The sequence below is a fragment of the Bubalus kerabau genome, chromosome 9, assembly GCF_029407905.1.
Source record: "Bubalus kerabau isolate K-KA32 ecotype Philippines breed swamp buffalo chromosome 9, PCC_UOA_SB_1v2, whole genome shotgun sequence".
NCBI classification, from domain to species: Eukaryota; Metazoa; Chordata; class Mammalia; order Artiodactyla; family Bovidae; genus Bubalus; species Bubalus kerabau.
In genome coordinates, this window is record NC_073632.1 from 95,089,346 (window position 1) to 95,112,814 (window position 23,469).

Here is a 23,469-nt window from a genome sequence, read left to right on the forward strand (position 1 = left end):
CCAGAGACACCGCTTTCTACATGCTATGTGTGTTTTGCATTCATGTTTCCTAAATAATAATTTTTACTGAGATCAACTTTCTACTCTTGAACCCTGTTTGCTGACCATCACAGATCCATGGTGCTATAAAGAAAAAATAGAATCCTTAGCTACTAGCTAGTGAGAATTTTTTTTCTATTAATATTGAAATTCCCTCCATTTTGGAGTGGTGGTGGTGGTTTAGTCGCCAAGTTGTGTCCGACTCTTGTGACCCCATGGACTGTAGCCTGCCAGGCTCCTCTGTCCATGGGATTCTCTAGGTAAGAGTATTGGAGTGGCTTGCCGTTTCCGTCTCCATTTTGGAGTGCTCAAGAGCTTTTAACCCTCAGAACTACATGTATTTTCTTGAAAGACATTCCCTGTACCCCCAGGTCAGGAGTAAGCCAACTAATAACCACTGACACTGGTGATACACACTAAAGGTATCAGGCTAAAGGAGTCACAAGGAGTCTGTATTCTCCAGGGACAGATGGACTAGATAACTGTCTCATAACATAGGAGAGCAACACATGATGATATTTCTGAGCATAGAATACACGTCCAAGCAAGTCTTGGAAGCATTCTACTGGAAAGAAGTTCAGTTAAAATGCTGGGAAAAGAATCCATCCGGGTGGAAGGCAATTTGAGGATACCTAGATTCTGGAGGAAGAAGAGGTGAAGAAAATAAATGGTGGCAGGGACATCCCTCGTGGTCCAGTGGTTAAGAATCTGCCTGGGAACGCAGGGGACAAGGGTTTGATCCCTGGCCTGGGAGGATCTCACTTGCCGCAGAGCAATTAAGCCGATGTGCCACAACTACTGAGGCTGTGCTCTAGAGCCCCGGAGCCACGACAACTGAGCCCCCTGGCTTAGAGCCTATCCTTTGCAACAAGCAAAGTCACCGCAAGGAGAAGCCTGTGCACCACAACTCAAGAGTAGCCCTCACTCTCTGCCATTAGAGAAAGCCCTGATGCAACGAAGACTCAGCTCAGCCTAATAAATGAATGTGTGTGCTTAGTGCTTAGTCACTCAGTCGTGTCTGACTCTTTGTGACCTCTAGACTGTAGCCTGCCAGGCTCCTCTGTCCATGGGATTTCCCAGGAAAGAATATGGGGGGTGGGTTGCCATTTCCTCCTCCAGGGGAATCTTCCAAACCCAGGGACCGAACCTGTGTCTCCTGCGTCTCCTGCATTACAGGTGGATTCTTTACCCTCTGAGGCGATACAGAAGCCCTAATAAATAAATAAATAAGCAAACACCTATTAAGAAACGGTGGCAGAAAGAAGGGGACAAAGGGAGTCAGCAGTTCTGGCTGAGCACCTGGGCCTAGAAAGGAGCATCTGCTTCGGTCACGGGGAAGGGGCTGGGAGGAAAAGCAAAGAGAGACTGCAGACACCAGGCCAGGATGCAGCCTCTGCTCACATCTTTTAAACTCGTGACGTGAAAATCCTAACCCCCTCAAGGCTTTCCTGACTCCCTGGTAACTATGGAGACAGATCCATGCGAACAATTTATCCATGTATTTCTGAATCCGTGGTCTCCGGACTTTTTTGACCATATATATCTCCCATCTATAAATCATATGCATGTGCAAGACTGAAAATGTAAAGAAGATTAAAAATGAATACAAATATAAGTTCTGGTATTTTCTTTCCCATCTTAAAAAATGCCTTGACTGTCTGTGGGGGATCCTATACGGAGACCACAAAACTGGGTTATCTTGGAAGTGTCCATTGGCTTGCTCTCTGAGTAGATTGTTGCTTGTTTGTTTGTTTTTTAATCATTTTGACTAGATTATTTTTTGCAAAGCTTGAAAACATATGGCCTCTGTATCCAAATCTGAACCAAGTTATCACAAAAACAAGGGTATGTGCTTGCCTGTTTACTACAGAACTTGCCATCTTTGATTACCAGAAAGCAAGCTAGCTGCAAGATCTATGTATATAATGAAGGGGACAGAAGCCCTCTCAATCCCCATCTCTCATTTTCAACGTCTCTAAGTGGTGTCCTATAGCTTCCCAGGTGACTTGGTGGTAAAGAATCCACCTGCCAATGCAAGAGACTCAGATTTGATCCCTGGATCGGGAAGATCCCCTGGAGAAGGGAATGGCAGCCCACTCCTGTATTCTTGCCTGGAGAATCCCATGAACAGAGGAGCCTGTTCTGGGCTACAATCCAGGGGTTCGCAGAGTCGGACACGACTTAGTGACTAAACAGCTGCAGCAGCAGCAGCATGTGGTGTCTTATTAACTTTAATTCAGTTTGTTATTCCAATCTAAACAGTGAGTGATTCCAGAAGACAGTTAACACAACAGAATTCTTTTTATTTTCTGTATAAAGTTATATACATAAGATCTCTATCTCTCAAAGATGCTCAGTTGTGTCAGACTCTTTGTGATCCCCCTGGGCTGTAGCCCACCTGACTCCTCTGTCCATGGGGTTATCCTGGCAGTAATACCTGAGTGGGTATTACTTCCCTTCTCCAGGGGATCTTCCCAACCCAAGGATCAAACCCTGGTCCCCCACATTGTAGTCAGAATTTTTTTTTACCATCTGAGCCACCAGGAAGCCCTACATAAAACCTATTACACCCTACTGGCCTTTCAGTAATAAGAGGTGAATCATATCACCCTCTGCAGCTTCAAATACACTTTTGTTATCTTGAGAAAGGCCAGAAATGTACAACTGGCAACTTGGCTGCTCTCTAGTTGCCTTGGGAGCCCAGAAGACTGGCCAGAGTAAATAAATCAAAGCAACAAGTAGCTGGTTGATGTCAGCCCTCAGGCCATTTCTCCCTTTGCTAATTTCTGTAGGGCTGACTCACACACTAGTAAAGTAATGCTCAAAATTCTCCAAGCCAGGCTTCAGCAATATGTGAACCATGAACTTCCTGATGTTCAAGCTGGTTTTAGAAAAGGCAGAGGAACCAGAGATCAAATTCCCAACATCCGATGGATCATAGAAAAAGCAAGAGAGTTCCAGAAAAACATCTATTTCTGCTTTATTGACTATGCCAAAGCCTTTGACTGTGTGGATCACAATAAACTGTGGAAAATTCTGAAAGAGATGGGAATACCAGACCACCTGATCTGCCTCTTGAGAAATTTGTATGCAGGTCAGGAAGCAACAGTTAGCACTGGACATGGAACAACAGACTGGTTCCAAATAGGAAAAGGAGCTCGTCAAGGCTGTATATAGTCACCCTGTTTATTTAACTTATATGCTGAGTACATCATGAGAAACGCTGGACTGGAAGAAACACAAGCTGGAATCAAGATCGCCGGGAGAAATCTCAATAACCTCAGATATGCAGATGACACCACCGTTATGGCAGAAAGTGAAGAGGAACTCAAAAGCCTCTTGATGAAAGTGAAAGTGGAGAGAGAAAAAGTTGGCTTAAAGCTCAACATTCAGAAAACGAAGATCATGGCATCCGGTCCCACCACTTCATGGGAAATAGATGGGGAAACAGTGGAAACAGTGTCAGACTTTATTTTTCTGGGCTCCAAAATCACTACAGATGGTGACTGTAGCCATGAAATTAAAAGACGCTCACTGCTTGGAAGGAAAGTTATGACCAACCTAGATAGCATATTCAAAAGCAGAGACATTACTTTGCCAATGAAGGTTCGTCTAGTCAAGGCTATGGTTTTTCCTGTGGTCATGTATGGATATGAGAGTTGGACTGTGAAGAAGGCTGAGCGCCGAAGAATTGATGCTTTTGAACTGTGGTGTTGGAGAAGACTCTTGAGAGTCCCTTGGACTGCAAGAAGATCCAACCAGTCCATTCTGAAGGAGATTAGCCCTGGGATTTCTTTGGAGGGACTGATGCTAAAGCTGAAACTCCAGAACTTTGGCCACCTCATGTGAAGAGTTGACTCATTGGAAAAGACTCTGATGCTGGGAGGGATTGGGGGCAGGAGGAGCAGGGGACGACAGAGGATGAGATGGCTGGATGGCATCACTGACTCGATGGACATGAGTCTGAGTGAACTCCGGGAGTTGGTGATGGACAGGGAGGCCTGGCGTGCTGTGATTCACGGGGTCGCAAAGAGTCGGACACGACTGAGCGGCTGATCTGATCTGATCTGACAGCGGCCCAGGAGCACTTCAGTCCCTGGCTAGGGAGCCCTGCGGCCAGGAGCACAGCCCTCCAAGCTCTGCACCGCCCCACTGGCCGTGACCTCAGCTGGACTAGGTGCCATTGTTTTCTACTCACCACCAGCCCTACTTCCTGCCCCAGTGCACAGTCAGCATTGCCAGGGTTGTTTTAGGTAACAACCTAAGTTGTTTACAGCTCTTCTGTAGAGCTGCAGTAAGACCACAAACAGGGCCTTGCCCGGATACAGACTGGAATGCTGGCTGGCATGTTCCCCATCGCTGACTCACAGTCCTCTACTGGACTGGAGTTTGGGGTACTATTTGCAGCCACTCTTCCTTCCTCCAGGTCAAATTGAACCGTGGTTGAACAGGAGTGAGTCAACCTGATTTTTTTTTTTTTTAAGATTTACTTGTTTATCTTGGGCTGCACTAGGTCTCCGTTGCTGTGCTCAGTCTTTCTCTAGTTACAGAGAAGGGGGGCTACTCTCCAGTGGTGGTGTGAGGGATTCTCATTGTGGTGGCTTTTCTTGTTGCCCAGCATGGGCTCTAGAGCACGTGGGCTTCAGTAGTTGTGGCACATGGCAGGGCTTAGTTACTCCGAGGCAATGTGCAGCCTTCCTGGACCAGGGATGGAACCTGTGTCCCTTGCATTGGCAGACGGATTCTTAACTGCCAGACCACAAGGAAAGCCGGACGACCTAATCTTGAATGTTGCTACTATCTGTATCTTGCTAGCACTGTATCTTTGTGGAAGGCAAATTACCAAGGGGGCAGAGTTCTTAGAATTCTAAAGTCTCCTTCCTTCATTTCTAACATGCACAGTGACCCTTGTCTTTGGTGGAAGACAAGGTCAGCCAAAGTACAAGCAAATCCAATCATTATATTCTTTCTCCCGACTGCTCGCTTGATTGCGATCCAAATATGGAGGAATCAAGGATATAGGAGACAGGCTACAAGTCTGCTAGAGCCAGGGTTAGTGAAGGGTCATTAATCAGGGCTGGGGATCAGGTCTGTGGAACTCAGCACCCATGCTTGCTTGCTTGCACACAGTTCCCGTTCACTGCAGATGCTGAGAAAGTATCCCCCGACCGAGTGACACACACACGATCTCTGCAATACCTCTATAGCTTTAGTGCTGCCAAGTGCCATTTACATTTTTTTTTTTAACTTAATGAGCTAATCTTAGAACTGTAGATGTTTGGGAAAGCAAGAAACAGATAAATGAGAGAAATGAGTTTACAATGAGCAACAGAATGTGGGAACAATTATATATATGTCGAGCTATATTATCAATGTATCTGTGCTTCTGTGTAAAGTGTTCATGAAGTTTTCAACAGTCCTTTTAAACTGATACATGCACTGTATATGTTTTAATTTGTTTTAAATCTACCTCTTAGCTGCATTCTTTGAACATAGTATCAACTAGCCCACCCTCCTTTAAATGGGAGGGTGGTCCCCACCCTCTCCTGGGAAACCCAGATGTCTTTTATGAAACTGAGTCAAGGAAGGATGGGGCATCTCTAAGGTCCTGTGACTCACACAGTCTATTGTCATCCCTGGAGTGTGAAGTGTTCCCCTGCTCCACTCGGCAGTGTCACTTAACATGTAATATAGTCGAGCCTAGTTTTGTCATCATATTTTTAGTTAAGATTTTCCCACTCAGCAACAGCCAAAAATAAAACGGAAGCACCCATTATATTGCCCAGTTAGGGTATAAAATGGCAATTTTTTTTCATGTGGACCATTTTAAAAGTTTTTTTTTAATTGAATTTGTTACAATATTGCCTCTGGTTTTTTAAAAATAATGTTATTTACTTATTTTTGACTGGGCCGGGTCTTCACTGCTGCTCGGGCTTTTGCTCTAGCCGTGGTGTGAGGGCTCCTCATCGCAGTGCCTCCCTTGCTGTGGAGCACGGACTCTGGGGGCGTGCAGGCTTCAGCAGTTGCTGCCGTGTGCTCGGTAGTTGTGGCTCCTGGGGACACCTCAGTTTCTCCGCCGCATGTGGGGATCTTCCCGGACCAGGGATAGAACCCGTGTCCCCTGCATTGGCAGATGGGTTCTTTACCACTGAGCCACCAGGGAAGCCCTCGCTTCTGTTCTGTGTTTTGGTGTTTTGCCCTCAAGGCATGTGGGCATCGTAGCTCCCTGGCCAGGGATGGAACCTGCAATCCCTGCCCTGGAAGACGAAGCCTCAACCACTGGATGCCAGGGAAGCCCCTAAAATGCCAGTTTAACACCACCCTTCCATCCACAGCCTGGCCTCTGTTGGCCACTGTGAATGCGAGGGAAGGGCTTTCTTCTCACCTCCTGTGGAGAAGGCCACGGGAAGCACGGTCACTGAGATGTTGTCGGAACTCCTCTGCCCGGCAGTGTCCATCACTGTCAACTGAAAGGTGTATGCTCCTTCCCGCAGGTGGGACAGCTTCAGGGTTCCGGACTGAGGCACCTGATACCAAACAGGAAGCATCACAATTAAGAGCCCGAAGCACAGAATCTGACATCCTCCTGAGCTGGAAATCAGAGCCATCCTTGCAGCAGTCCTATGACCCCCTTCTCCACTCCTGGTCCTAGGTCTCAGAATACTGATCACACACACTTTTGGCAGGCTGGCCAGGAGACTTGAGTTCTGGTGGGTTTGGGGCCTGACACCCCCTTTCTTTGGGAAACTTCCCTCCCACCCCCACCCACATGGTTGCAAGGGAAGGGTCATTATGACCCCTCCCTATGGCCACAGGGGTACAGCTAAGCCAAAGGGAGTGGGTGGCCAGGCAGGTGGCCTGCCCAGAGGAGGTGGCTAGGCAGACTCTCGCTCTCTCTGACTCTGGCTCAGAATCAGGGAGGCTGCGCCAGGCGGCAGCTATGCGGCAGGTGCCTCCACTGTTTATTGCTTCTTGGGACTTAGACAGGAAAGCAGGGGAACTGGGGGCAAGTGATGACCACACCGGAGTGTGCTGACGGGAGCCCCGCAGCCTCAAGCAATGTGGTGTGAAAGAGAGAGGCTCTGTCCTCTGCCCCAGCTGGTCTGCCCGAGCTCAGACCTAAGACTGCCGAAGGCCAGCAGCCCCGGGGGTTTGCTGCCCCAAGTGTACCGGGTAGATGGGAGGACTGAGTCAGAGTGTGGTTGTGACTGGGGGATGCTGAGTGAGGCCTAGATGAAGTTAATGGAGATTTTAAGAGACCAGGGAAGCACTGAGGCTAGGGGCTGGGTGGGGCATCCACACAGACATCAGCCTCACGCAAGCCCTGGTCAGATTTTTGTGAAGGCGAGTGAGGTACTGGGCTTCTGGGTGTCAACACTCAGCGTGCCAGTGTCCAACTACACCTCAATGGGCTGGGCCTTCTCCGGGAAGCCTCTGCCCAACGCTGGGGCTGGACGGACAGAGGACCCCCCTCTAAGGGGCCTGTCTGTCCACCTGGGCTCTGAAGGCTCCCTCTGGTCTTCCTAGGTACCTCCTCTCTGAGGCAGGAAAGACTGGATCCCGATCCAGATCTGGGCGCACACTAATTTTGGTCTTTTCAAATGAAATAACCCTTCCCTGCTTTCTTTTTTTCTTTGTGTGTGTGTGTGTGAGTTGACAATCTTCATTAAACGGCAGCTCTAGTTGTCCTTATTCACTTGGCAGGATTAATATGGTTTTTCAAAATAATTTTATTTATATATTGGTTGTACTAGGTCTTCTTGTCTTTTTGTACTGTTTGTGGGGTTCTCGCGGCCACCTGATGGGAAGAGCTGACTCCTTGGAAAAGACTCTGATGCTGGGAAAGATTGAAGGCAGGAGGAGAAGGGGAGGTCAGAGGTTGAAATGGTTGGATAGCATCGCTGACTTGATGGATATGAGTTTGAGCAAACTTTGAGAGAGAGCAAATGACAGGGAAGCCTGGCACACTGCAGTCCATGGGGTCGCAAAGAGCTGGACACCACTTAGCCACTAAACAACAGCAACAACTGGGTCTTTGTTGCCTCTCAGGCCTTGCTTTAGTGGTGGTGCTCGGGCTTCTCACTGTGAAGGCTCTTAGGCGCATGGGCTTCAGTACTTGCAGCTCAAGGGCTCAAGTAGCTGCACATCACTCCCCCGGGGCTCTAGAGCATAGGCTCAGAAGCTATGGTGCATGGCATGTGGGATCTTCCCAGACCAGGGATCGAACCTGTGTCTACTGCACTGGCAGGTAGATTCTTCACTACTGAGCCGCCAGGGAAGCCCCTTAATATGGTTTTTAATGACCCAAATTTCCCTCTGGCCCTTATGGGGCAAGAGCACTCTAGTAAATATAGCTGAGGTATGTAGAAGTTTGTCTCAAAAACTTTTTCAAATAAATAGAGTTTGAAAAATCTGCTTAGAGGGGAAGGACAGGTATGTCAGATTTTGCAGCTCAGCTACCCATGGGCATGATGACAATCAACTGTCTCCATGGGAAAGCTCTGAGAGCCGGTGGGTTTGGACACCAACAGAAAAGGTAGATGCTGACAACAGCTGGCAGAGACTGGATCTTGCCTGAAGGGCCTCGGAAGAAGGCTTTGCAATTGGCACCGGTCCACACCTGCAGGCCTTTCCTCTGTGAGCAGAAACTAAGTACAGTAACTTAATACCAAGAGCTTTGTGTGAGATTTATTTTGATAACTGCAGAAGTCAACAAGATCCTGTTAGTCTCCTGTGAAAATTCTTCTACAAAAGGCTTCTTGCCCTTTCTTGTGCAGCAATTTGTTTAAAGAGTTTGCTGTTTCGCCTTGTCTCCCAGACCCAGAGAGAAAAGGAAGCAAACACTTTGACTTTTGGATTTCCTCATTTCACATTGTTTTTTCCCTCTGTGGTTTTATTTCTTGGGTGCAGAAAACTTTTTCAGGTTTTTAAGCCATAAAAGGCAAAACACTAATTTGATTTGATTATTTTTTTAAGCTTTTTTTTTTTTTTTTTTTTGCCTTAGTGATCTTAGTTCCCTAACCAGGGATTGAATGCCTGCATTGGGAATGCAGAGTTTTAATTATTGGACCACCAAGAAAGACTTCCCTGGTGGCTCAGACGGTAAAGCGTCTGCCTACAATGCGGGAGATTCGGGTTTGATCCCTGGGTTGGGAAGATCCCCTGGAGAAGGAAATGGCAACCCACTCCAGTAGTCTTGCCTGGAAAATCCCATGGATGGAGAAGCGTGGTAGGCTACAGTTCATGGGGTCGCAAAGAGTCGGACATGACTGAGCCACTTCACTTTCCTTTCACTTTCCTTTGTGACATAGCTTGACATGTGCTTTTTTTTTTTAAATTGAGGTATAGTTGATGTACAATATTAGATAAATTTCAGGTGTATAACACAGTGAGTCGATAACTACTCCATTTACAGTTACTATAAAATATTGGCTATATTCTCTGAGCTGTACAATACATCTTTGTAGCTTATTTATTTTATACAAAGTAATCTGTACTTTTAATTCCCTGGTCCTTTTTAGTTTAGTTATTTAGCTAACAAATGCTATCTTTCTTCAGCATCAATATAAGAATATATAGAACTGTAAGATAGATGATTTCCCTCCAAGCATCCAGGCATTTCTAGACGTCTCCTCACATTTATGACACTGGGAAGGATTTACACACATACACACAGATGTATATGCAACATATCCAATTTTTGTTTGTTTTTTTTTTTTTTTTTTTTGGCCAAGCTCCAGGGCATCTGGGATTCCCTAACCAGGAATCGAACCACACCCATGTGCATTGGAAGCTCAGAGTCTTAGCCACTGGGATGTACCACAACACACCCAATTTGTAACTTAAAAGTTACATTACCTTTAATAAAACAAAGAACTTCTAATCTCTGCCCAGGATCTGTTCTATAGTAACAGAGGCTTTGATGGTTGTTGGCCTCTGGCTAAAATCAATTTATAACTCAGTCTGTTATTCTGGCTCTACTGCACCTCCCTAAAATAGTAATTTAGTGGCAAGGAACATACATTTGCATTTCTTTATATACCGCACATATATACATACATGATTATTAGTACAACACTTGGTTACAAAACGAGTACTACCTCTCTATTCCCCTCACCCCACACAGTTGCTTTTACAGTATATAAGGCATTGGGCAAATTGTCATAAGTAGTGACAAGATAATGTCATACAAAATATTTCAGTAAGAAATTCCATTGAACCAATGAACCCAAAGGCATGCTAGCTTTCTGCCTCATATCAACTTGCAAAACAGAGAACTCTGTTAGTGGTTTGAAGGCCATTAAGATCCTTGTTGTAATCCAATGCCATCACCCAGCACACATACAGGCTGAAGGAGACATGGGGGCAGCTAAACTGACCAACAGAGGCCAGAACATAAACTGCTATTATTAATACAATTGTCTAGATAATTCAGGTGAACATGCTTAGGTTCTGTTCTTTAGTTACGTGTTCCTTTTTCTATTTACTTTTCATCACAGATATGACCCAAAATTTCATAAAAGAAGCAAAATGAACTCAATTTTCTGTATTTTCCTAGTCAAAAAAAGAGTAGTGAAAGTGTTAGCTGCTCAGTCATGTCTGACTCTTTGCCTCTATCTCAGCCCAATCAGAGAATAATCATCTTCTTACAAATTTAGGAAGAAGGGCTAGAGGCACGAAGAAGCAGCATATAAAATCCAAGGGGTTGAGCAAAGTTAGTTGCTGACAGTGTGTAGAAACATATGTAGACATAGAAATAGAGGAAATGGGGATGTCTCTGGTGGTCCAGTGCTTAAGAATCTTCCTGTCAATGCAAGGTCCACAGGTTCAATCCCTGGTCTGGGAAGATTGCACTTGTCATGGGGCAAGTGAGCCCTCATGCTGTGACTACTGCAGCCCGTGTGCCCTAGAGCCCATGCCCTAAGATGGGAGAAGCCACTGCAGTGAGAAGCCTGGGCATCAAAACGAAGAGTAGGCTTCACTTGCCACAACTACAGAAAGCCCTTGTGCAGCCATGAAGACCCAGTGTAGCCCAAAATAAAGGGTCTGCCTGCCAATGCAGGAGATGCAGGAAATGTGGGCTTGATCCCTGGGTTGAGAAGATCCCATCAAAATAAAGGGTCTGCCTGCCAATGCAGGAGATGCAGGACATGTGGGCTTGATCCCTGGGTTGAGAAGATCCCCTGGAGAAGGTATAGGCTACCCACTCCAGTATTCTTGGGCTTCCCTGGTGGCTCAGATGGTAAAGAATTTGCCTGCAATATGGGAGACCTGGGTTCGATCCCTGGGTTGGGAAGATCCCCTGGAGGAGGGCACGGCCACCCACTCCAGTATTCTTGCCTGGAGAATCCTCATGGACAGAGGAGCCTGGTGGGCTACAGTCCGTGGTGTCACAAAGAGTTGGACATGACTGAGCAACTAAGGACAGCACAACACAGCATATGATTCCAAATTCCATGCTCGTAGTCACTGTAGAATCCTATCTCCGAGTTAGCAGAGCTTTTTTTTCTTTTAATATAAATTTATTTATTTTAATTGGAGGCTAATTACTTTACAATATTGTATTGGTTTTGCCATACATTGACATGACTCTGCCATGGGTATACGTGTGTTCCCCATCCTGAACCCCCCCCCCCCCCACCTCCCTCCCCATCCCATCCCTCTGGGTCATCCCAGTGCACCAGCCCCAAGCACCCTGTATCATGCATCAAACCTGGACTAGTGATTTGTTTCACATATGATAATATACATGTTTCAATGCCATTCTCTCAAACCATCCCACCCTTGCCCTCTCCCACAGAGTCCAAAAGACTGTTCTATACATCTGTGTCTCTTTTGCTGTCTCGCATACAGGGTTACCGTTACCGTTTTCTAAATTGCATATATATGCGTTAGTATACTGTATTGGTCTTTTTCTTTCTGGCTTACTTCACTCTATATAATAGGTTCCAGTTTCATCCACCTCGTTAGAACTAATTCAAATGTATTTTTTTAAATGGCTGAGTAATATTCCATTGTGTATATGTACCACAACTTTCTTATCCATTCATCTGCTGATGGACATCTAGGTTGCTTCCATGTCCTGGCTATTATAAACAGTGCTGCGATGGACATTGGGGTACACGTGTCTCTTTCAATTCTGGTTTCCTTGGTGTGTATGCCCAGCAGTGGGACTGCTGGGTCATATGGCAGTTCTATTTCCAATTTTTCAAGGAATCTCCACACTGTTCTCCATAGTGGCTGTACTAGTTTGTATTCCCACCATCAGTGTAAGAGGGTTCCCTTTTCTCCACACCCTCTCCAGCATTTATTGCTTGTAGACTTTTGGATCGCAGCCATTCTAACTGGCGTGAAATGATACCTCATAGTGGTTTTGATTTGCATTTCTCTGATAATGAGTGATGTTAAGCATCTTTTCATGTGTTTGTTAGCCATCTGTATGTCTTCTTTGGAGAAATGTCTGTTTAATTCTTTGGCCCATTTTTTGATTGGGTCATTTATTTTTCTGGAATTGAGCTGCAGGAGTTGCTTGTATATTTTTGAGATTAATTCTTTGTCAGTTGCTTCGTTTGCTATTATTTTCTCTCATTCTGAAGGCTGTCTTTTCACCTTGCTTATAGTTTCCTTTGTTGTGCAGAAGCTTTTAATTTTAATTAGGTCCCATTTGTTTATTTTTACTTTTATTTCCAATATTCTGGGAGGTGGGTCAGAGAACCCTGCTGTGATTTATGTTGGAGAGTGTTTTGCCTATGTCTTCCTCTAGGAGTTCTATAGTTTCTGGGCTTACGTTTAGATCTTTAATCCATTTTGAGTTTATTTTTGTGTATGGTGTTAGAAAGTGTTCTAGTTTCATTCTTTTACAAGTGGTTGACCAGTTTTTCCCAGCACCACTTGTTAAAGGGATTGTCTTTTCTCCATTGTATATTCTTGCTTCCTTTGTTGAAGATAAGGTGTCCATAGGTGCATGGCTTTATCTCTGGGCTTTCTATTTTGTTTCATTGATCTGTATTTCTGTCTTTGTGCCAGTACCCTACTGTCTTGATGACTGTGGCTTTGTAGTAGAGCCTGAAGTCAGGCAGGTTGATTCCTCCAGTTCCATTCTTCTTTCTCAAGATTACTTTGGCTATTCGAGGTTTTTTGTATTTCCATACAAATTGTGAAATTATTTGTTCTAGTTCTCTGAAAAATACCGTTGGTAGCTTGATAGGGATTGCATTGAATCTATAGATTGCTTTGGGCAGTATACTCATTTTCACTATATTGATTCTTCTGATCCATGAGCATGGAATATTTCTCCATCTATTTGTGTCCTCTTTGATTTCTTTCACCAGTGTTTTATAGTTTTCTATATATAGGTCTTTTGTTTCTTTAGGTAGATATATTCCTAAGTGTTTTATTCTTTTCGTTGCAATGGTGAATGGAATTGTTTCCTTAGTTTCTCTTTCTATTTTCTCATTGTTAGTGTATAGGAATGCAAGGGATTTCTGTGTGTTAATTTTATATCCTGCAACTTTGCAGAGATTTAAGCCTTCTGCATTCTTATTCCAAGAATCATTTCTTAGAAAGACTTAACCCACAGCTCATGCACAAAGCAGCTGCCTGTTGTGGTCTAAAAAGGTCAGATACTCCTACACACACACACACACACACACACACACACACACACACACAGAGTCCTTTAAAACCTCTAAAAGCTCTCCCCCACCCCTATCCTCACCCCACTACGGAAACAAAAATGGAAGTGCCAGGACCTTTGAAAGCAGAGCGACAGGGGAAACAAAAATGGAAATACCAGGACCTATGAAAGCAGAGCGACAGGAAGTCAGGTTTAAATGCAAGAGGACCTGGAAGCCCAGTGATGCCAGAAGCCTATTGTTCTGTAAATTTAGTGTTCCTGACCAGGAAAGAGACTTCAAAGCTCCCGCTGCTATTGGAGTAGAGCTTTCACAACTCAGCTTACTCAGTTTATTTTTCATGAGGTAATACTATTTTTTTCCCCAGGGAGATTATTTTTAAACCTTTTCTAACAAGTATTTTTTCTTAAAGAAAAAAAAGCAGTTAAATATTGAAGGCTTTGAGCTACTGTGTAAAAAAAAATTCATGCCTAAAGAGTAGTCTACCTCAAGGCTCCAGGTTAACTTTGAAACAAAACAGGTATGAATTACTCATCTATTATGCTCTCATGTATCTTCCTTTTTAAGTGGAACAGTAAATCCTAGAATTTGCTATGGTTTGGGGGGTAGGTTGTGGTTTTTTTTTACTGACTGACATCACCCTTCACTCTTGAAACAAGATACAAAGAAATCCTTAAAGCCACCACGGAATATTCATACACGTGCACCAACTTATCCCCAGATATTTCTTCAGAAATTTGCAGCCTTGATAATCTTCTGTGTCTCAAAAATGCCCTGTGGGCTGCTGTAACTTTTTTTGTCCTTTATTAAAATTTTCAGGTGAATAAAATAGCTGAGAGGCAGTAATGTAGGTGAAATTTTGCTGAGGTCCATATCTGTTTTGGTGCCCTGACACATGGTGGGTTTTTTTTGCTTCTCTGTCTCCCCTTTTGTCTTTGCTATCACCCCCTGCTGCTGCTGCTAAGTCGCTTCAGTTGTGTCCGTGTCTGACTCTGTGCGACCCCATAGACGGCAGCTCACCAGGCTCCCCCGTCCCTGGGATTCTCCAGGCAAGGAAACCACTATTCTCTGGTTTTTCAGTGTCAAAACCCACACTTTTGGGGGGCTTCCTTGATGATCCAGAGGTTAAGAATCTGCCTACCAGTGCAAGGGTGCTTAGTCACTCAGTCATATCCAACTCTTTGCAACCCCATGGACTGTAGACTGCCAGGCTCCTCAGTACATGGGCTTCTCTAAGCAAGAATACTGGAGTGGATTGCCATTCCCTTATCCAGGGCCAATACAAGGGACACGAGTTCAATTCCTGGTCTGGAGAGATCCTGTGTGTCTCAGAGCAACTTGGCTCATGTGCCACAACTACTAAGCTCATGTCTAGAGCCTGCAGGGTGCAACTCCTGAGAACACACATCAACGACTGAAGCCCGCACATGCTAGAGCCCATGCTCAGCAACAAGAGAAGCCACCGCAATAAGAAGCCCAAGCACCGCAAGGAAGAGTAGCCCATAAATAAAATAAATGTCTTAAAAAAAAAAAAAAAGGAAACTGCACTTTTCAAAAAAGTCCTGTTTAGGAAAAAAAAAAAAAAAGAGAGAGAGAGAGGGAAAAACACTGTCCAGAAACCAGTGGAAAAATGATGGTCCTCAAATGAATCAGTGGAACTCTGTTTCCTTGGGTGATTACAAAAGGGGACTGTGTGGGACTTATAAAAGAGTCATTGTTGCTTCTAAACTTACCAAATCTGTTAATTAATTCCAAAAGAAACATATTATTCTTGGATCTCCAGAGGGGTGTGTGCGGGTGGGAAGGGGAGAGTGTCTGGAAACCACTGGAAAACTGGTGGTCCCCAGGAAATGAATCAGTGGAACTATAACTTTCCTTGGGTCAATACAAAAGGGGCCTGAATGGGACTTACTTACAAAAGTGTCACTGTTTCTTTCTTTCAAACTCACTGTTTGTTAAGGTTACTAAATTTAAGTAATTCTGAAATAAACACATTATCCTGTATCTCCAAAAGGGGGAAAAAAAACCATACTGTTTTGACTGATCTGGGGTGGCCTCCGCCTGCAATCAAGGGCTTTGGTTCTAGAGACTGAGGTTGGGGCACGGCAGTGAGAGCTGAATCCTAGACACTAGACCAGAGGTCAGGGACAAGGCCCTGGCCCTTCGGCTTGGCAGAAAAGAATTCCCACAAAGACGGGAAGTAGTGAAACAAGTGTTTATTAGGAGGAAAAAGAACACAGTACGTGTGGGCGGACACATGGGTGGATTCGGGGGAGAGTCACGCCCTAGTGGCAGTCTGAATCACTTTTATGGGATATTTTTTCATTTGGGTGTCCTTTGGCTGATCATTTTGATTTGCCTGGTTGAGAATCCATATCAGGAATATTTCAGGATCCTCCTATGCATGCACGCACATCTCTCAGGCAAGATGGATTCCACCGAAGAGGTCTATGGGTAGATTTGACATCACTCCCCTTTTGACCTCCAAGGAGCTTTCTAGTTGGGAGGGGTCTCCTTGATTTCAAGAATGAGAAATATGTAATATGTGGTCTCTAATCTTTTATCAGGGCAGGGGCCCAGCCTCCTCTCTCGATGGTCCCTCTATGATATTTTGGAGTTTCTGTCCACAGGGAACAAACTCCAATGCTCACCCTGGGTGTGTGTGTAGGAGGGTGGGGGTGGGGGACATGAGGTGGGGCGTCCATCTATCTCATACCTCAAGACCAGAGTTTGGAGGATTTCCTCCACAGGCAATGGAGGTATGAGGTTTTGTTCCCTGTTAAAGGCCTTCTGGGCACTGTTGAACACAGGGAGTAAGTATTTGGAGTTCCTTGGGAGAATCTCTAAGAGAACATTACCCAGGCACGAACATAGTCTGTCTGGGTGCAAGACAGGATTACCAGAGACCACGTGGATACCATCGAAGAAAAGATGATCTCAGAATAAATAGAATAACATGCTTTTTGACTGTTTACTCTGTGCTGCTCACTGTTTCAGGGGTCTTATTTGCATTTGCATTTCATCCTTCATCACAGTAATAATGTTAAGAGAACCACTGACTGAAACCGCCCACTCACTCTGGCCATGTTCGATAGTAACCACTTGCATGAGTTGCCCTACAGTAGTAAGGAACGTGGAACCTATTGAACTACCTCCAACTGAAAGAATTCAGCAAAGGTCAGAAGGAGAGAGTAGATGCCAGTCCATATGTCCTACCGTGTGTGTGTGTGTGCGTGTGTATGCTGTCATTTCAGTTGTCTCCAACTCTGTGTGACCCCATGGACGGCAGCCTGCCATACTCCTCTGTCCATGGGATTCTCCAGGCAACAATACTAGAGGGGGTTGCAGTGTCTCTTTATGTCTCCTGCATTGGCAGGCAGGTTCTTTACCACTATGTCCTACCAACCTCCCAGACTCCTTCTCGCTGGAATCCATCTTGGCTGAGAAATCCCTGTGCTATCAGGAAGGACCCTGAGTCAGAATGATTGGCCAGAGACAGCCTGGAAACTAATCTCATCACCGTAAAGGCCAAGACTGTGAGCCAAGTGGCAGAGCAGTTCTCCTGGGTCCCCTTATCCTGCTGTTCTCCACCCAGGTGCCCCTTCCCAGTGAGTTCTCTAACTCTGTCAGCACCTGTGTCTCCTTGGAACATTTGTGCCCGAGTGTTAGACAAGAGCCCAGTCTTGGGCCCTGGAAGGGTGTCCCTGTTCATGCAACGATAATACCTTGAAAGAGGGCTTTTGTTATCCCATCTGGCACAGGGAAGTGGTGAATCGAGGATTCAAAAACCAAAGCCAAGCAGAGGCTGTGTTAGAATTTCTCTTTCATTCACTGTTAAACTGACTCACTGAGGGAGGAAGGAAATATTTGAAATGTGATAGGAAGCTTTCTCAGTTATTTATTAATATCATTTCTCTTTTTAAAATTTAGAAACAGTTTACGCCCCTTCGCTCCTCTACCCCTACCTCATGGTCTAGAATATCTAGGATAACTTATATTAAAGGGATTTACAGTTTGTTTCATGAAGACTAGATATTGTCCAGTAGCCAAGAAAAAACAATAGGTGCTATGTGTCTAGGATCTACTTTGATGAGATGCAAAGTAATTGTTAGATAGCTCTTAGCGGCCCTTCCTAACATCAGTGTGAGGCCAGAGTGTGGAACAATGCTGATCTTGCTAGGAAGGATGATAAAAATTTGAGGGTTAAAAGGGAAGTTTTTTGAAAGGTTAGTAAAATAGTCAATCTTTTTTTTTTTTTTTAAAGGAGCCAATCAATTAGCAAGTGTTAGCGTCCTGGTGAGCACAAAGTATAGTTCTAGGCTTCAGGAGATAAAGGGAAAAAATTTTAAGAAAGGAAGAAAGAAAGATAAGAAAGAAGAGGAAGGACAGAAGGAAGAAGAAATGGAAGAAGGAAGAGAGGAGGGAGGGGAGGGAAAGAGGAAGGGGGAGAAATCCTTGTAGCATACAAATGACTGAAATCCCTGTCCACTCATCACTCTGTCCCTCATTGAAAATAATTCTAAAGAAATCTTTCATAATCCTTATAAATTCTGCTGTGATAGTATAGATTTTATATATTTTCTTGACCTGTTATCAACAAACATAATTGAAAAACAGAAGACAGATATAGTTATTAATAGCCTTTACTCTTCAAAGATCACATGGGTTCTCTGGAACTTTGTATATTGGTTAAACAACCCAGGCTGCCTTGAAAACCCTGATAACTAAATGTTTAGAAAATCTTTTAATATGTTTTTAAATATTCTCCTTAACATATATGATTCTTTCTTTTTATGGTCATTTTCAGTATTGACCCAGATTATTTCCCAGGAAATCTGACTGAGGAGGGGTAAACCACAAAACATCTCCTACGTAAGACAGAAGACAATTTGAAATTCGACATTTATTTTGCATTCTCTTTCCCCAAGGACAAAATGTCAATTTTCTTCTTTCTATTATGTTTCTTTACCAGAAAACCTTTTCTCTAAGCCTCAGTTTTAAAATCCTATTTTAATCCATTTAAGGGGATCTAAAAATGAGATTAATTAGGAGACTAATCATTCAGTCTCATGAAACTTGAGTTTTATTAAGAGGGACCCATGTATCTGTTTGCTCAAGACAGTCTCAGTTTATCTCTGTGGTCCTGGTGTAATTATTATTTCCACTTCCCAAACATGTTTCAAAGTAGATGATACACCTATATGTTTGTAAAAATTAATTATTTATAGCAGACACACCAGTGTGCAATTGGTTTTAAGTTAATAATGAAGTTATTAGTGTAAACAACATCCATCCTTTAGTAGGCTTCCGTTACCTGTGGCTCCACCTCCAATGCAGGAGACACAGGTGGGGAAGATTCCCTGAGAAAGAGAATGGCAACCCACTCCAGTATTCTTCCTGAAGAATCCCCATGGACAGAGGAGCCTGGCGGGCTACAGTCCGTGGGGTCACAAAGAGTCAGACATGACTGAGCAACTAACACTTTCATACATGGTATTTTAAGACAGTTTAGCTCAATTTTCCACATCTGATGAATGGAAATCAATCTACAGATTTATGAATTTCAAATCTCCCTGAACATTGTCATATTCTGTATCATATTTTACATTCTGACTTCAGATTTAACGTATTACATTAAATAATCATGAAACTCGGCAACATATAATGGACTATCTGGAAAAAGTGTCTTCTTACATTTAAGAATGTGTTATAGAATAATATTCAGTTAAATGGATGTAGAATATCCTGTTAGAAAGCAGAAAATATGTAACTTTAAAGTCAGAAACCTCTTGGGAATTCCCTAGTGGCCTGGCGGTTAGGGCTTGGCACCCTCACTGTCGTGGCCTGGGTCTAACCCCTGGTCAGGGAACTAAGATCCTGAAAGCCGCATGGGTCAGCCAAAACACAAAACAAAACAAACAGATCCTCTTGGTCATGGCCAGTCATCTCTCTTACTCATTTTCTTCATAAATGAGGAAACCACATGAGCTTTTCCATAAGAATATGAGCTTTTCCTTATACTTAGTCCATTTAAAGTGCTGAGAACAATACTGGACACACACTAGATGCTAAAATAAGGTTAGCTATTAATTTTATCATAATTAAGGTGGCAGCATAATTCTTCTTAAGATGGAGAACCTCATTTATTTTTGTTTTTTGGAGACCTAAATGGGTGATTTTGATGTGAAAGGATAGGTCCTAGAAACTGGTCTTAAAATATTACAAAACAAAGCGAGGGTTGACTATTGTACTATAGAAGATGAGAAAAGGGGTGAGAATTCTGCAGATAGTGAAGAGAGGGGAGGGCTCAAGAAGGGGTTGGGATAGGCACTCAGTGGAAAGCCTGGCCAATGAGAGTTGAGTTAACTTTGAGGGCATTCATGAATGTCGCACAAATATATATTTATGTATATTATAGTATATAAAAATATATATAATTATATATATTTTATATAATTATATATACAATTATTATATAATATGCATTATAGTGTATATAATTATATAATATACAATTATATAAATATATAATTATTTACAACTATATATATTAATATAATATACAAATATATAATATAATTATATAATATATACAATATATATTTGCATATATAATATTTATATATAATTATTTATAAATAATTATAAATAACCACTATAAGACAGTTGCAGTTTGAGAGCAAATAGCTCCTCTATTGCAGGCTTTGTTGCTAGATGGTGGCTTTATAGTCTTAGGTCTATGTGCTATCACTGTTATAACTTGGCTGGGGAATTGGTCCACAATTTCCTCTTTTTTCTTTCCTTAGTTCTTCTGACCAGAGATGGAATCCCCACCTCCTGCAGTGGAAGTGCAGAGTCTTAACCACTGGACTGCCAGGGAAGCCCCACACATTTTCCTCTTTAGCCAGCCTTAAATGCCTAATTTTGTTACTTCTTTATAAACACCTTCAGTAAATTTAATACTGAATCATAAGCATTATTTTTATTTGGCATGCATACACACCATTCATAATCTACAGAATAAAGCTTTGCATAGCAACTGTGAAAATCTAGGTGATCATAGAGACAGATTTGCAATTGCTTGACCAAATATATCCATGAGTGCCAGTTAATAGTCAGCGTCCACCTGAAGGGAACTCTCATAGAGGTCTGATCAGTGGCTTGTTCATGCACCTTTTCTGATCAATTTTGAAAGTAAAAGTGCAAGTGTTAGTCTCTCAGTTGTGTAAGATTCTGCGACCCCATGGTCTGTCCATGGAATTCTCCAGGCAAGAATGTGGGAGTGAGTTGTCCTTCCTTTCTCCAGGGGATCTTCCTGACCCAGGGATTGAACGTGGGTCTCCTGCACTGCTGCTGCTGGTGCTGGATTCTTTACTGTCTGAGCTACCGGAGAAGCCCTCTTTAAGGCTTAAGATTTATCCATCTTAATTTTCAGAAATTTCAGTGAAAATATATTAATTTTGCAGCTGACACAATGCACAGAGGAATAATAAACACTGGGTTGGCAAAATGTTCATTTGAGTTTTTCATCAGGTTTAACATCTTACAGAAAAACCCAAACAAAATTTTTTTTTTAAACTTTAAATTTTGTATTGGGATATATAGCCAGTTAACAATGTGACAGTTTCAGGTGAACAGTGAAGGGACTCAGCCATACATGAACAAACTTTTTTGCCAAGCCCAATATAATGGATGATACTCAAAGTTCAAAAATTATTTTTATTGTAGCTGAAAACTACACTTATGTATAAAAAGGATAAACATATGGCCTTGCAGTCAGGTTCAATAAATCAATTACACAAACACAGAATGGGAGAGACCTCAAGATGGCTATTTGTGTGGAAAGATGAAGTAGGCTATAGATGTTCCTTCTAATGGAAAGATCAACATTAACCTACCCTGGAGGAGGAAATGGCAACCCACTCCAGCACTTGCTTGGAAAATCCCATGGACAGAGGAGCCTGGCAGGTTACAGTCTGTGGTGTCACAAAGGGATGGATGGACACGACTCAGCATGCATATTTGTAGTTTCTGATGGAAAGCTCAACAGGAACCTATAGTGAGAAGCAGATACTAAAATAGTTTATGCAAATGAATCTTCATTAATAGAAGTGAGACAATGTCTGGATCACAGGAGGTAATAGTCTGTCAAGAAGAACCACAGTTTAAGTATGGGTTTCAATTAGGGGGTTCAGATTTTAAGAGGGGCATGGATGAACCTGAGAAAATCTAAAAAAGGCTGGATGGTGGACAGTCTAAGAGCCAATTCATATGAGGAACATTGCAAGAACTGGGAGTGTTGAGTTCTGAGAAGACCATTTTCAGTGGTGACATTCATTAAAAAAAAAAAACAACAATGAACTTTAATTGCTGCTGCATAGACTAAAAAGATGTGTTCAGTGCTTTTCCAAAAGGAAGACCCAACATAGTTGCATAGAAGTAACAGGGAGGCACATGTATTGGCCCAGTAATGAGAGCTGATTAAAGATGTCATAGGACATGATGCGAACTAGTGAGCTTTCATCTCTGGAAATACCAGGCAAGATGGATGACCACTAGAAGGGAGGTGAAAGCAGGGGCTCTTGTATGGATAGGAGACTGGGTAAGATGCTGGTCGAAGGTCTGGTCCAATTCTAAGACTGTATAGTCTTTGGATAAATCAACGTGCTTAAATCAGTCTTAAGGGACTAGCTGATTACTGTTCTTATTTTCATCCCAAGAGAAGAGAAATCAGCATTTCCTCACAGTGGGAAGAGCCTGTGAAGAGTAGGAAGGAGAAGACAGCCACCTGCAAGCCAAGGAGAGAGGCCTTAGAAGACAGCAGACCTGCTGACACCTTGCCTTGGACTTCCAGCCTCTAGGACTGTGAGAAATACATTGTTTAAGGCATCCAGTCTGTGGTATTCTGCTATGGTAGCCCTGGCAAACCAACACAGATTTTTCTCCACCTTCTCTGATTGGAATGATTGGATGAAGTTTATCTGCCTAAGCCAGGAAATACTCTTATCTACAAAGAGGCCCAGCAGGGTTAATAAAAAGCCACTTTCCTAATGACTGAAGACTCTGTTGATACAGCAATTCAACGTTTGGGTATTTATCTGAAGGAAACAAAAAACTAACTTGAAAAGACATAGGACTTCCCTTGTGGTCCAGTGGTTAAGAATCTGCCTGCCATGCAGGGGACACAGGTTCAATCTTTGGTCCAGGAAGACTCCATGTGCCATGCGGCCACAAACTGAGCCCATACTGCAACTACTGAAGCCAGGTACTCTAGAGCCTGTGCTCCACAACAAGAGAAGCCCCTGCAATGAGCACCCCTGCACTGAAACTAGAGAGTAGCTCCTGCTTGCCACAACTAAAGAAAGCCCGTGCACAGCAAGGAAGACCCAGAGCAGCCAAAAATAAAATAAATAAAATTAAAAAAAGATATATGCACCCCATGTTCACTGCCGTGTTATTACAATAGCCAAGGTATGGAAACAGCCTAAACATCCATCAACTGATAAGAGCATAATGAAAATACGGTGTACAAAAAGAAGGAAATCTTGCCATTAGCAACAACATGGAGGGTCCTTGAGGTCATTATGGTAAGTGAAATAAACCAGACAGAAAAATTAAATACTGTATGATCTCACACTTACATGGAATCTAAAACAAACAAACAAACAAAAAACCCCAAACCAAGCTCAGAGATATAGCGAACAGACTGGTGGTTGCCAGAGGCAGGGGGCAGGGCTAGGTGAAAGGAGTCAAAAGGTACAAATTTCCAGTTATAAAATAAATAAGCCATGGGATG

At 43.3% G+C, this 23,469-nt stretch overlaps 1 protein-coding gene across 2 annotated transcripts in view; it reads right to left on the reverse strand.

The window, feature by feature from the left end:
- The window catches only part of LRP11 (LDL receptor related protein 11), a 57,174-nt gene that overhangs the window by 22,318 nt on the left and 11,387 nt on the right, over positions 1-23,469 (reverse strand). Inside the window, exons 3-4 of one of the 2 annotated variants that reach the window (XM_055535931.1) lie at positions 6,425-6,566; positions 5,906-6,160 (exon numbers count right to left, since the gene is read on the reverse strand). In XM_055535931.1, coding sequence (XP_055391906.1) covers positions 6,003-6,160; positions 6,425-6,566 — 300 coding nt within the window. In that variant the 3' untranslated portion in view covers positions 5,906-6,002. Of the gene's footprint in view, positions 1-5,905; positions 6,161-6,424; positions 6,567-23,469 lie in introns of those variants that run through there. The other variant, XM_055535930.1, reaches the window with a different exon arrangement.